Source organism: Schistocerca piceifrons, chromosome 11 (assembly GCF_021461385.2).
Source record: "Schistocerca piceifrons isolate TAMUIC-IGC-003096 chromosome 11, iqSchPice1.1, whole genome shotgun sequence".
NCBI lineage: Eukaryota > Metazoa > Arthropoda > Insecta > Orthoptera > Acrididae > Schistocerca > Schistocerca piceifrons.
This window is the reverse complement of record NC_060148.1, coordinates 153,978,322-153,991,156: the sequence shown is the minus strand read 5'-3', so window position 1 is coordinate 153,991,156 and position 12,835 is coordinate 153,978,322. Positions and strand designations below refer to the sequence as shown.

At 42.8% G+C, this 12,835-nt stretch overlaps 1 protein-coding gene across 1 annotated transcript in view; it reads right to left on the bottom strand.

Annotated features, from left to right (window-relative positions):
• Positions 1-12,835, bottom strand: part of LOC124720364 (putative zinc finger protein 66) — a 106,795-nt gene that overhangs the window by 23,305 nt on the left and 70,655 nt on the right. Inside the window, exon 6 of the mRNA XM_047245694.1 lies at positions 6,787-6,824. Coding sequence (XP_047101650.1) covers positions 6,787-6,824 — 38 coding nt within the window. The remainder of the gene's footprint in view (positions 1-6,786; positions 6,825-12,835) is intronic.

Sequence of the window (12,835 nt, the reverse complement as noted above, 5' to 3'; positions counted from 1 at the left end):
TGAAAGATCAAGCGACATATATTTGGAGTGGCGTTGCTTTAGTTGCAGCTCGCGCAATCATCTTATTCGGGCCTGTCCGGTGCCGCGGACACCCCGTGATGCTAAATGACGCCAGGGGAAGAGGAGAAAGATTTGGAGATGCAGGAAGACAAATTGGCCAGTTAATTGCCGGGCCATTCATGTTGTCTCTCGCCCCTTCTCTCCTTACATTTGCGTGAGAATTGGGGATGAACAGATTTGTGTCCTATTGGATACTGGTAGTGCCCATTCTATAATAGATAAGAACTGGTATTTTGAATTTAATACATTGGCCCGTAGTTCAAATTTGCTTCTTATTGAGGTAAAATGTCGTGCGGCCAATCGCCCGTTGTTGCCTATCCTTGGGGAACGTAAGGTTAGCTTATCTGTCAAAAAATTTTCTTCGCCGGTGAAGTTGTCGGTCGCCGAGCGGTTAAATATCCCATTGATCTTGGGATGTGATTTCATATACAAAGCGGGTCTTATTATAGATTGTTCTAGAGGCACATTTCATTTTCGGTTCCAACCTGGAACGAAAATTGCCTTCTGTGATTGTAGACAGGGAGGAGGTTGTCAGGTGGTCTCTGTACAGGAACGACTCCCTGTTATGGCCCATTTAAACCATAGCCTGAATGACGCATTACAAGCGTTGTTGATGAATTACTCTGAGGTGATGACTGATAAGGTCGGGGTAACTAGCTTGATTCAGTACAAGATCCGACTTATTGACAACACTCCTGTGTAAGACACCGTATAGACTGTCCCCTCTGAAGATGTGCATTTTGAAAGACAAAATTAATCAAATGTTAGAAATGGGGGTCGTTCATTATTCCACATCTCCGTACGCTTCGCCTGTGTTCTTGCTCCCTAAGCCAGGTAAAATGAGAAGGTTATACTAGAATTGGTACCCTTGCCTAATCTCCATAATTGTTTCACCTGGTTTTGCGGCGTGAAAGTATTTACTGTATTAGATCTAAACCAAGCGTATTTTCAAATTCCCCTTAGTGAATCTTCTAAACCCGCCATGGAATTTACCACCAATTGGAACTTATTTGAGCAACAAAGTTCCATTCAGTTTGGCTACGGGTGCCACTGTTCTTTCAAGACTTCTGGACAGAGTCTTGGGTGATCTGAAGTTTCAGTGTGTCTATAATTATTTAGACGATTTGGTAATTTACAGCGCGTCGTTTGAGGAACACCTTACACATGTGCAGTTGGTATTTGAAAGATTGCATAATGCAGGTATGACGGTTAAGCCTTCCAAAATAAGTTTGTGTAATACTAGTATTGTCTTCTTGGGGCATGTTGTCTCTGAAAGAGGTGTGGAGGTAGATCAGGAATGCACATGAGCTATTAAAGAGTTTCAGCCTCCCTGCGATAAACAATGTGTTGCCCGTTTCGTAGGTATGTGTAATTTTTTTTCGTAAGTTCGTCCCTGATTTTGCCTTGTTAGCGGATCCCCTCAATCAGTTACGAAAGAAAAATGCTAAGTTCCATTGGGGCTCAAAGCAACAAACTGCTTTTCTCACTTTGAAACAGGCCATCGCTAATCCTCCAGTCCTTGCAGTACCTGATTTCAATTCGTAATTTAGTGTGCAGACTGAGCCTCCCGGGGAGGAATTACCACCGTATTACTACAAGGCCAAGAAGGTAGTCGATGGCCTATTGCTTATGCATCGCGTCGTTTATCTGATCCAGAACGAATGTACTCTGTTTATGAGTGCGAGACTTGGGTGGTGGTGTTTGCCCTCGAAAAATTTTCACTTTACCTGGAACATCACCCGTTTGTACTGGAGACCGACAATCAGGCTCTCAGTACGGTGGGCAGTTCACATATCTGCCTTTTGATTCGAGGTTAGACACATTTGTGGTGCGGATAATACTGTTGCGGATGCTTTCAGTAGGATGTTCATGGATGGGGAAATGGAGGAGGGAACTGAGATAGGAGTGGGGGCCTTACTGACGGATGTTCTGGGGTTATTTTGCGACATACCCCAGAAACAAATTGATGATCTATATTGGGGACCGTTATATCAGTGTCTTAAAGAAGGTGAATAGGTACTGGGTCTTCAATTTCACAATGCCATTTCATGTAAACAGCAAAAGGGTTCTGGGGAGTACAAATTGTGTATCCTTAAGGAGCTAGTAACTATGGTTATTAAATTTTTCCACGACACTGCGTCAGGAGGGCATATGGGATTTAGTAAAACCTTGAACCACGTGTGAGAGCATTTGTACTGGGCGGGTTTGTATACAAACAGTAGGAGTTTTGTTGCGAAATGCAATGAATGCAAGTGAGGCAAACCTGATGTAGGCCCCCGTACTGGATTTCTTCAGTCAGAAAGGGAGTCCAGTCCCATGGAGCGTCTCTATTGATTACATCACCCCCTACCTCGAACTAGGAAAGGTAATAAGTACATGTTGGTGGTAGTTGACATATTTTCGCATTATTCCTGGTTGTTGCCGACCAAGGGAGTCATGGCAGATATTACTGATAAGCAACTTGTTCGTTTTTTTCCTTGGTTTGGCCCTCTGAGGATCTTTGTTAGTGATAACGCCCCGGCTTTCATGTCAGGGTGATTTAAATATTTTCGTTTCTCTCAAGGGGTAAAACATAACCACAACACCATATTATCCCAAGGCCTCCTTTGCTGAATGAGTCAATCTTAACTTGAAAGCCACCTTGTGCATTTTTCATACTTGTTCCCCTAAAAGCTGGGACACGTCATTGCCATAGCTCAATCAGGTGTTTCACTCAGGACGTCACGAGTCAACCGGCAGGACACCTAATGTGTTGATGTTTGGGCATTTGATAAATTCCCCTGTGTCTAACTTGACGAATATTAATGATTTACTGCCCAGGGAAATTACTCCGGCACGCCTTCGTGAGAATAGGGACACAGCGAGGTGTAACATTCTGCATGCGCACAATAGACAAGCCAAACAGTATAATCGTGGTAGATGCCCCTTTAGAGGGAAGGTGGAGGGGCTTAGTTTTTGTCCGTAACACATCCTCTTTGGGACATAATTAGATAAAAGGTAAGCAGCAGCCTCCTTTCTGTGGACCCTATTGATTAGAAAGGATTTTAGGGCCGGTAAATCATTTGGTTAGGCAGTTGAGTTCTTGGAAGTTCTACTGCATCCATATAAGCCAAGTTAAGCTGGCTAGGGAACACGTGTAGGCTTGGCACAGGCATTGTGTCAGAGGGAGCTCCATTCTGGGCATTTTTGCTCCCCCCACCGCCCCACCCGTGGGTTTTGGGGGGAGGAGATTGATATGGTGTGTGATACTATCCTGTGATCTTGTTTAGAGCGCACGCTATAATCGATTATAGTTTGCTGTTCTGGCGCGGGTGGCACTCCGGTAGGGATTTGCTATTATGTCGCTGGCATGTGTTTGTGGTGGCCGGTGGAAAGTGAGAGGGTAGTCAGTTTCCCGGTATTGCACAGAATGTGACGTTCACTCTGCTTGACCTGCTGGTGACTAGCGCTATGGTGGTTGTGCCTCGCAATATGAGCAGAGTGGTCTGGGGCGGAGGTGACTCGCCGCTGTGCTGGCCATGCAGTGGTGATTAATTGGAGTTGGCGTACTTGTTCTGTCTGCCTGTCTGATGTGGAGGTCCGTTGGGGTCGTATGATACTCTGGCCCGGAGACAACTAGTTGCTAAATTTTGGAGTCGCCTGCCAGGTTAGGGTGTGGGCTCGGTTGGCTCTTCACATTTTCTGCTGGAAGCTCCAGCAGCAGCGGTTTCTGAACTTCATTCTGATGTGGGATGGCGTTGTTGGAAGTTAATGGCACCATGGCTATGTTCTGTCGGGATGTTATATTGTTATTTGATTTTTTAATTTTATCTTGTGATGATATTATCTGTCGCGTGTTACAGAACATAACCAAGGTGCGTAAGTGATAGGCAGTTGTGGCAGGCATGTCAGGGAGCTCCCAGCATTTATTTTGAGGACCATTTCTAGTGGGAAGGCTTCAAAGTGTTGAGAGCTCGGTCGTCTGTGATTGTGTTGGGAGTTGCCCTTGCCCTTTGGTTGTATCAAATTATTAGTTTGTTATTATGTTTATTGGTTGTGTGTTGTGCTTCTTTTTTTATGGTGCCAAGTCCCATTATCTTTTATATAAATGATTTTAAATTGTATTGCCAAGTTAACTTATTATTGGATTTTGTCTCTTGGGTAAACTCTAAAAGCTGTTTTGATATTATTGGGTGGAAATCCTTGGATAGTTGTCCTATAAGAACACACATTCTAAAGATGACAGGCGAGCTGGACAGTGCAGAACGAGAGGTCCAAATGGTAATAAATGCGCATGGAATCTGAAGGGAACGTGGGTGCTCCAGTGGTAAGAGATGATTCGGAAGGTCAGCTAAGAGGGAACCTCTTGGACAGGCTCTATAAGAGCCCCAAAGCAGATGGTGGGCAGTAAAGTTGCCAAGCAGCAAAATGGAGTGAGGGAGCTGACAAATGAGCTAGAGTAAGTCCAACTTGGTAACAGCAAATGATGGAGGGGTGTATATGTTGCAAAGAGAAAAGGTGAAATGAGTAAGGGCAATGCTGACTGCAGCAGCTAGCAGTCGCATGTTAAATCAGATGGATGGCCAGCATGGCTACCACGTGAGGTGGAATGCCGTCCTTGGGGGTAAAGGTCACAGAGGACCAGAAGGAAACATGAAAGGTCAAATGGGTTGTGAGGACAATTTTTTTTTATTGGAAGCAGAAAACAAGTGGACACTGCAATTCCAAGAGCAGCTGTAATTCCTCCTTGAATCTAATGCCATGAATGTTCCATTGGAGAAGAGTCATCATGGGAATTGGGGAGAAGGGAACAAATTAAGATTAGTCACCTTGGTGGCTACTGAGTGACACCCCTAAAAAATTCACTGCTACAGGGGGAAGAGGCAGCAGAATCCTGTTCCATGAGATCTACAAACATATAGTCACTCTCCCTGGGTCAGTCTGAATTCCATGGCAGAAAATTTGTAGGCAGTGGGCAACAACAAAATGGAGGTCAGCCAGGTAAGGGTACATGTGCCAACACCACTGAAGAGGATCTCCAAGTCAGGGAAGGAGAAGACCATTTGTTTTTGTTTCAGTTCTTAGAACTTTCTAGTTGACAGATGAAGACTTGTTTTTAGCTGTAGAAAGTCTTTGCAGGAGTACTGCTTTTGTCCTTTCAGCCTGACAGTTGTGTAGCAGGTTATTTCGCCACCAAAGGTAAAGATTTGATGGCTTGTTGCGTAGCTGTAGGAGGGGACAGGGATGCTATTGTGACCTGTGTGATTTCACTACTGAAACATTGAATTTTAGATCAGGAGTCTGGGTGGGCATATCCTCCATTATGCATGGCATTGCAAAAGCGATACTGTAAATGCCAGCTGGTAAAATGCATGCATTTTGAGTAGCTAAGAACTGCAAGTGACGGTGGGGTTTGGTGTCCTTCACTCAGATCTGCTGGATGGCGTGCTCATTAAGACAGCAGAGAGGAGGCAAACAGCTGCCCTCATGAGCATCTCTGCCAATTGTAACACACTTGGCCATGTTTTGACAGGACACCCATTTTATTATAATGTTGACACTTGTAGGAACTCAACTGGTTTGGAATGTATGGTTGGACTGTGTTTACTTTATAGCTTGCCTTAATCTGTGAGGCAAAAACTACTTGAGCAAATGGTAGAAAATGAGTGCATGTGGGCATTAACATTGCCTCATTCTTTTCATAAATGAGAAAAAAATTTCACAGAGCCTCCAACTGCAACACCTTCCAGAATGAGGCACGCATGAACCATAGTAAAGAACTGACCCTCTCCAGTACGTGATACCATGAGGAACCAAGGGCCTTCAAATTTATAGCCTCATTCTGTTTATGTTTAGTATACACACACTAAGATGGTGATTGATACATTGCAAAAAAATCACCCATGATTGCCAACATCTCCAATGGCATACTCTTTCCAACTGGGAACCACCTCAGAGGGGGATTCACCTACCGTAAATTATTGTTCACATGTCAGGTCACACCTCCCGAACTCCTGACAGAGGGACCAATTGGCATTTGGGAAGGTAACAGCTCAGGCACTCACCCTTCTGGGCCTGACCTATATAAGAGGGTACGTGAGAACCCTACCCGTTGACCTGGAGCTGCCAATTATGCATTACCTTGTCACCTGTAATGTGTCTAACGAATGGGACAGCCTTCAGAAACACACCAGGACAAAGGAGAAATGGAGATAATGAGGATTCACCAGCTAAATCTTCACAACCTTACTGAAACTGGCACCATTTACTTACATTTCTTCTTGATGGTGGCCTGTAATGTCACCACTACAAGCTTGTGTGTTACCTGAGCACCACTGTGGCACCACATTGAAACAGATGTTCAACACTATATTCATTAATCTGAAAGGCTGGGAATCAGCTCCAATTTTTGGATATATAGCCATTCACCCTTTCTTCTTACTTGTTCTACTGCAGTATATTAGCTTGTGCCCATAAAGAAGAATCTGTTCAATTTGCAGTGATTTTCATGTGACGTTCTGCATTAAACACAATACAGCTGCTGATATGCCACCTGAACTTTTATTTTCCTGTATGGATATCAGACATTTGCTCTATTTATCTAGGAATAGTCACATAATGGTTGTTGTGAGGAATAGTACTAATGAATAATTACAGTAGTGCATTTTATATCTGAAGTACTCTCACAGTTAATAAACAAAAATTTATATTTCTGAAAAAGTTCTGCAGTGACTTATGAAAACTTACCTTGCACTATCAGATGCGTATCTTGTTGAGGTTCCCACCTGAAATATTTGAAGAAATGGCCAGTGATTTACAACTGATGAGACAGTAAATAAATAGAATTCTATTAACGCCCCACCAACATGTGATTGGTCCACAATATGCTGTAAGTTAGGCTTGAAAATATCATTAAAGAGGACATGATAAACTGTTGCAGTTAATGAAACAGAATGTTAGTAACAATTCATTCTCCATTTTCTCACTGTGTTCAGTACTGTAAATAACTACACAAGCCAGTAATTTGTTTGTAGCCATACTTCCTACTAGACACTTCACAAAGGAAAGTGACCAATAACATCTTTAACCTGTCATGCACTTACACCTTGTGTAAAATTTTCTTTCAGTTTCTTTCCATTATTTAAACTGCCATTCAATGACAGATGAATCCATCATCATAAGTGACACATTTGGGCCTTTGTGCTCTGGGCAGCCCAGACCAACCTGCAGAGGTAAGGGGTGACTTCTAAACCGAACCTTAAATTCACAACTGGAACTACATACAGGCTTGGACCATTAAATATACAAACATTAATAAATATTGGCAAACTCAAAATAGTTTCAAACATTGTAAATGCACAACAAGTTAAAATTGGCATTACAAAATAACACATTCACAGATGAAGAAATATCACAATCAGAAAACTGTAGATTCTTAACGGAGAACACAGGGAAGAAATTTGCTTAACTACTCCAGAACTAGGATCTGCATTCATAAATGGCAATTATGATGCAAATGGTGCCAAATTTTTCATTACCTCCAGAAAGTCTCTCTCCCTGCAATAATTCAATATTTAGGTGAGAGTTACACAATAATTAATGCACATGCACCAATAAATCAGGATAACAAGAACAATGCAGAAGGTAAAACAGTCCTCAGAACAATGTTGAGAAGCATCTGATGAAGTACCAGAGGAAAACACAAATTTTATTAAACATCTATCCTCAGACTGGGACAGAATGGAGATGAGAACATTTTCTGCCTAAACTGCTATTAAATGTATTTATTCACAACTGGAATTTTGACTGTTATGCCATTCTCAAGTGACAGCACACTATGAACTAAGTCAAAGTTATTAAATGTCATGCCTAGTGCTTGGGGAGTGGATATTAAGATGTACAGTATGATATGACTAACAGAAATTAGTACACAAAGTACTACCATTGTCTAGATATACAGATTACGAAGATTCCCATCTTGTAATGAATATGGAATTTGTAAACATGGTTAACACAAGGAAAGTATTACCTCAAAAGGAATTATAAAGGATTCAGACATCACACTGAGCTACCACATGAGAATTGTACAGCTGCCAAATTAATTTTGAATAAGTACATTCCATAACACTCCTGCTCCTGAGAGAAAATGTTTTAATTTACGAATGTCTGCCTGACTGGATGTAAGAAAAAAGGAAAATTGGCAAGAAAAAGACATTTAGCATAAAACACTAAAAAGATATGAGGACAACAATAATATGATTTGAGAAAATCAGACAGCTTATGTGCCAGTAGCAGAGCACAATTCCAAAAACATGAAGAATTCTAGAGTCAGAAATAGATATCTGTTGAAATTGATCATTACGACTGAATAATTAAAGTAAGATTCCTGACCTAGAATAACTGATAACCATGTGCTCGTAGGATTCAACAAAATTCCATGAAAAGTGCAAGGAGAAAACTACAGCAGTAATTCTGAAATACGAGGTATATCAGAGATGGCTTAGGGCAGGATGGACCTGTGGAGGCCAAATTGATAAAGGACTGAAGGAGCAACATACTATTGGAATACATCCGTAAAATTTTAGAAGCAAGACTGCTTTTATTCAAAATTCTTAAAGAAGCTGAAATACAGAAGACAACACGGGTCGTCTTAAAAGAACTACAGCCTCATTTGAGATAAGGACAGACTTTAGCCAAGGTAATGTACTAACTCCATTATTCTTTCAGACTATACTACAAAAGTGAATATTAAACAGATGGAGCAGTTGTCAGTATCTAATACCCATAAGTTGACTACTACTTAGTTAGAAAATTGATAATGTCAAAATTGTTTGTTCAACTTTTGTAGATAATTTAGCAATGCTGACAGTGTAGAAAAACCACAGAACAGAGAGAAAGAAATACAGTAGGAAGAGCATGACTATCCATCTCTTCTGATAAGAAGCAGTGAAGCAGTATTGGGTAACAACAGGACTGGGAGGGTCAGGGGAAGACAAATTTAAGGATCTATGAGAAGTCATGTAGCCAAATGGTGGGGAAAACGGAACCACAAGAGGAAGACTATGAAAGACGGACTTTGCATTTCAGTTAACAGACGATATTTATAGTAAAAATTCATTCTACAAAATTGCAGAACCTACAACTTGCAAGGCAGTCATTTGGCCAGAATACACATCTGTACCGCAAATACCTACTTTAGAATCAACAAAAGATAGTGAAAAGAAAAGATATTAGGAAACAGAACACCAGCACAAACATTTAAATTCAGAAACAATACAGAAATATACATAAAGATGCAGGAAAATAACTGGAGACAAAATTTGGCAAACAAGGCTAATGAGTCTTAGCATACTGAAAAGAAAAACTGTGCAGCAGTACTAAAACCATAAAAAAAGAACTTATTGGCTTACAGGAGTGCACAAATACCTACAAGAAACTTGTATAAATTAGCAAGATATTTAAAACCAAACCAAATCCAGAAACAGGATTGAGCTGGTAAATTGTCCACAGCATAACAGTTCCAAAAAGACAAGATAGAAACTGGACGTCAGGTGTGTGGAAAAAAAAAAAAAATGTGTACAGATCAAGGAGTAACATACATAAATGTAAAACCTTAGCTTGACTGTAATTGATCAGGAAAAAAAAAAATGTTGCACATTTGTACCTTCTCAGTAAAGCATAGCAATTATGTATGTACTGCAAGCAAGTTGTAGCAAGCAGGTCAAAGAGTCTCTGCAAATATGCAGATAACAGTATTTGGAGTGTTTTGTTAGGCTACAGGAGACCTCAGAAATATTTTGCAGTGGTGGTGTTATGCTGTCAGTACTGCTTGCATGCAGTCACAAAAGAGCAATGCATGTAAGTGTCACTCCATCAAGAGCTGCATGCTGCTGTGGTTACATATCTAGTCAACAAACAAGATCATACAATAACAATATAAGTATATATTCCTTTAGCTCAAAAGTATGTAACTTGCCTTGATGGTATGGTATCCATTAACAACTATGACTGAGGTATTTACTCAGTGATTGCTTACTTGTAGAGAACTAGAAGTATAGCAAAACAACACTTGCTTGATGTGAGACAAGCTGTTTTGCATGTCTTCAAGATTGGGAGATAGCAGTGCAGTACTTCTAGGGACTATGGCATACCACAACCACAAACAAGTGTGCATAGTCAATGGCAAAAACAGGAAACAAAAGTAACCAATAAGCCAAGGTCAGGTCATCATTGAAGAGCGAGGAGGAAGGACAAAATGGTTCAAATGGCTCTGAGCACTATGGGACTAAACTGCTGAGGTCATCAGTCCCCTAGAACTTAGGACTACTTAAACCTAACTAACCTAAGGACATCACACACATCCATGCCTGAGGCAGGATTCGAACCTGCGACCGTAGTGGTCATGCGGCTCCAGACTGTAGCACCTAGAACCGCTCGGCCACTCCGGCCGGCAAGGATGGACAGAGAGAGAGAGAGAGAGAGAGAGAGAGTGTGTGTGTGTGTGTGTGTGTGTGTGTGTGTGTGTGTGTGTGTGTGTTGGGGCTTATGGGCGCTCAACATCGAGGTCATCAGCGCCCTGACGCACATTAAAAGGAATGAATGTGGACAGACCTAATAAAACTGAAGCACTCCCTCAAAGAAATCAGGAAAAGAAGGAAAATGCTGCACAAGAAAGTAAAACCCAAGGAAAGGGAAAACATAGCAACAAGAATGCCACAGGAAATTGTCATTGGCTGGCCACTTACATAAAATATGGGCGAGCTTGTCACATAGTGAACAAGTTAAAATCCTCTCCCTAAAATCTTTGTAAAAACATTTGACATGGCACAGAATTTTAAAACTTTAACCACATTGGGCCGAGTGTTGCCTAAAAGAGATGGCAGGTCCGCCGGCAAGTCAGCCGTGGCCCGCTGGTCAGAAAATAAAACACAATCCAATAAAACGTGGCACACAGAGACCTGGACGCCGCAAGCATCACACATTGGAGGGTCCTCCCGCTGGAGCAGGAAGCCATGCGTCATAGGGCTGTGGCCTATTCGAAGCCGCGTGAGGAGAACCTCATCCCGTCGATGGGCTGAAAGGAAGTACACCACACACGTGTGGTGGGCTTGACTATACGGAGCTTATTGTCAGTCACTTCCAGCCACTCATCCTCCCACCGACGCATGATTCATGAGCTCAACAGCGAGGTGAGTGCGTGCAAGGGGATAGCACACTGAGATACTTGTGGATCGAGACACGCCTCCTTGGCTGCTAGATCTGCCCTTTCATTCCAGCAATGACGACATGACCCGAAACCCAGCAGAAAGCTACAACCTTCCCCAGTCGCAGTAGTCGGAGGAGGGCATCCTGGATGGTCTGGACTATTTTGTTTGCCAGTTACAGACATTGCAATGAGTGAAGGCCACTGAGTGAATCGGAACAGACAAGAAATTTAGGAGAGGAAGAAAGCCTCATCTGCTCCAGTACCCGCAAGATCGCAGACAATTCCGCATCAAAGACAGTAAAAGTCTGAGGCAGTCCGACCTTGAGGACACAATCCGGAAAAACAACTGTGCAACCAACAGAATCCCCTTGTTTTGATCCATCCGTAAAAACAGATACATAGTCGTGGCGCTCAGATAAAATGGCAGAAAATACTGCATTAAAAACAGTGGCAGGAGTGCAATCTCTCTTGTACTACAATAAATCTAAAATCACTCCGGGCCTTTTCAGTAACCAGGGTGGCAGGCGGTTAAAACCCAGGATATGGGGTTGTACAGACTACACACCAAGGGATTCTAGCACACGTTGCACACGGAGACGGCGGGAAAAAAGGCAGTCCAGAGGTGGATGGGCAACAAGATGGTGAGCAGGTGAGCTGGGAGCTGCAAGAAACTTACATGCCTGGCGCACCAGCAGGAGCTGGCACCGGATGGTAAGTGGCAGTTTGCCAGCCTCAGCACAGAGGCTGGGTACGGGACTGGTCCGATAAGCAGCCGTGGCCAGTCGAATCCCAGCATGGTGAACAGCGTCAAGGATCTGCAAATAAGACGGCCTTGCTGACCCCTATACTGTGCACCCATAGTCCAGCCGTGAATGCATAAAAGCGCGATAAAACTGAAGGAGACATGCCCTGTCCGCTACCCAAGACCTGTGGCTGAGGCACTTGAGGATGTTCAGTGCCTTCAGAGTTCTGGCTTTCAAGTCACGTAGGTGTGGCAGCCATGACAACCTGGAGTAAAAAATTAGGCCCAGAAAACGCACTGTGTCTCTAAAATGTAGGACAGTATCCCCCATATGCAAGTCAGGCAAAGTAAAAAGACGACGAGAATGATTAAAATGAACACAAACACACTTATCGGCAGAAAACCGAAAACCCGTCTTTGCAGCCCACTCCTCTAACCGCCGCACTGTTAGCTGCAACTGACGGCTCACGGTTGCAACACTGGAGGAGGAACAGAAAAAAGCAAAGTCGGCCACAAACAAGGAGCACTGTACTGGACTACTCACTCTAGACGTTATACTGTTGATGGCTATGGCAAAGAGGGTAACGCTTAAAACACTGCCCTGGGGGACACCGTTCTCTTGCTCAAAGCGATCAGACAGTGTGTTACCAATGTGGGTCCGGAAAAACCGCTGAGACAGGAAAGACTGAATGAAAATGGGGAGGTGGCCACGAAAGCCCCATTGATGCATTTGTGCAAGAATACAGTGTCTCCTAGTAGTATCATATGCCATACTGATATCAAAGAAGATACCGATACAGTGATGCTGATGGAGGAAATCCTACTGAACAGCCGCCTTCAGGAGGGTC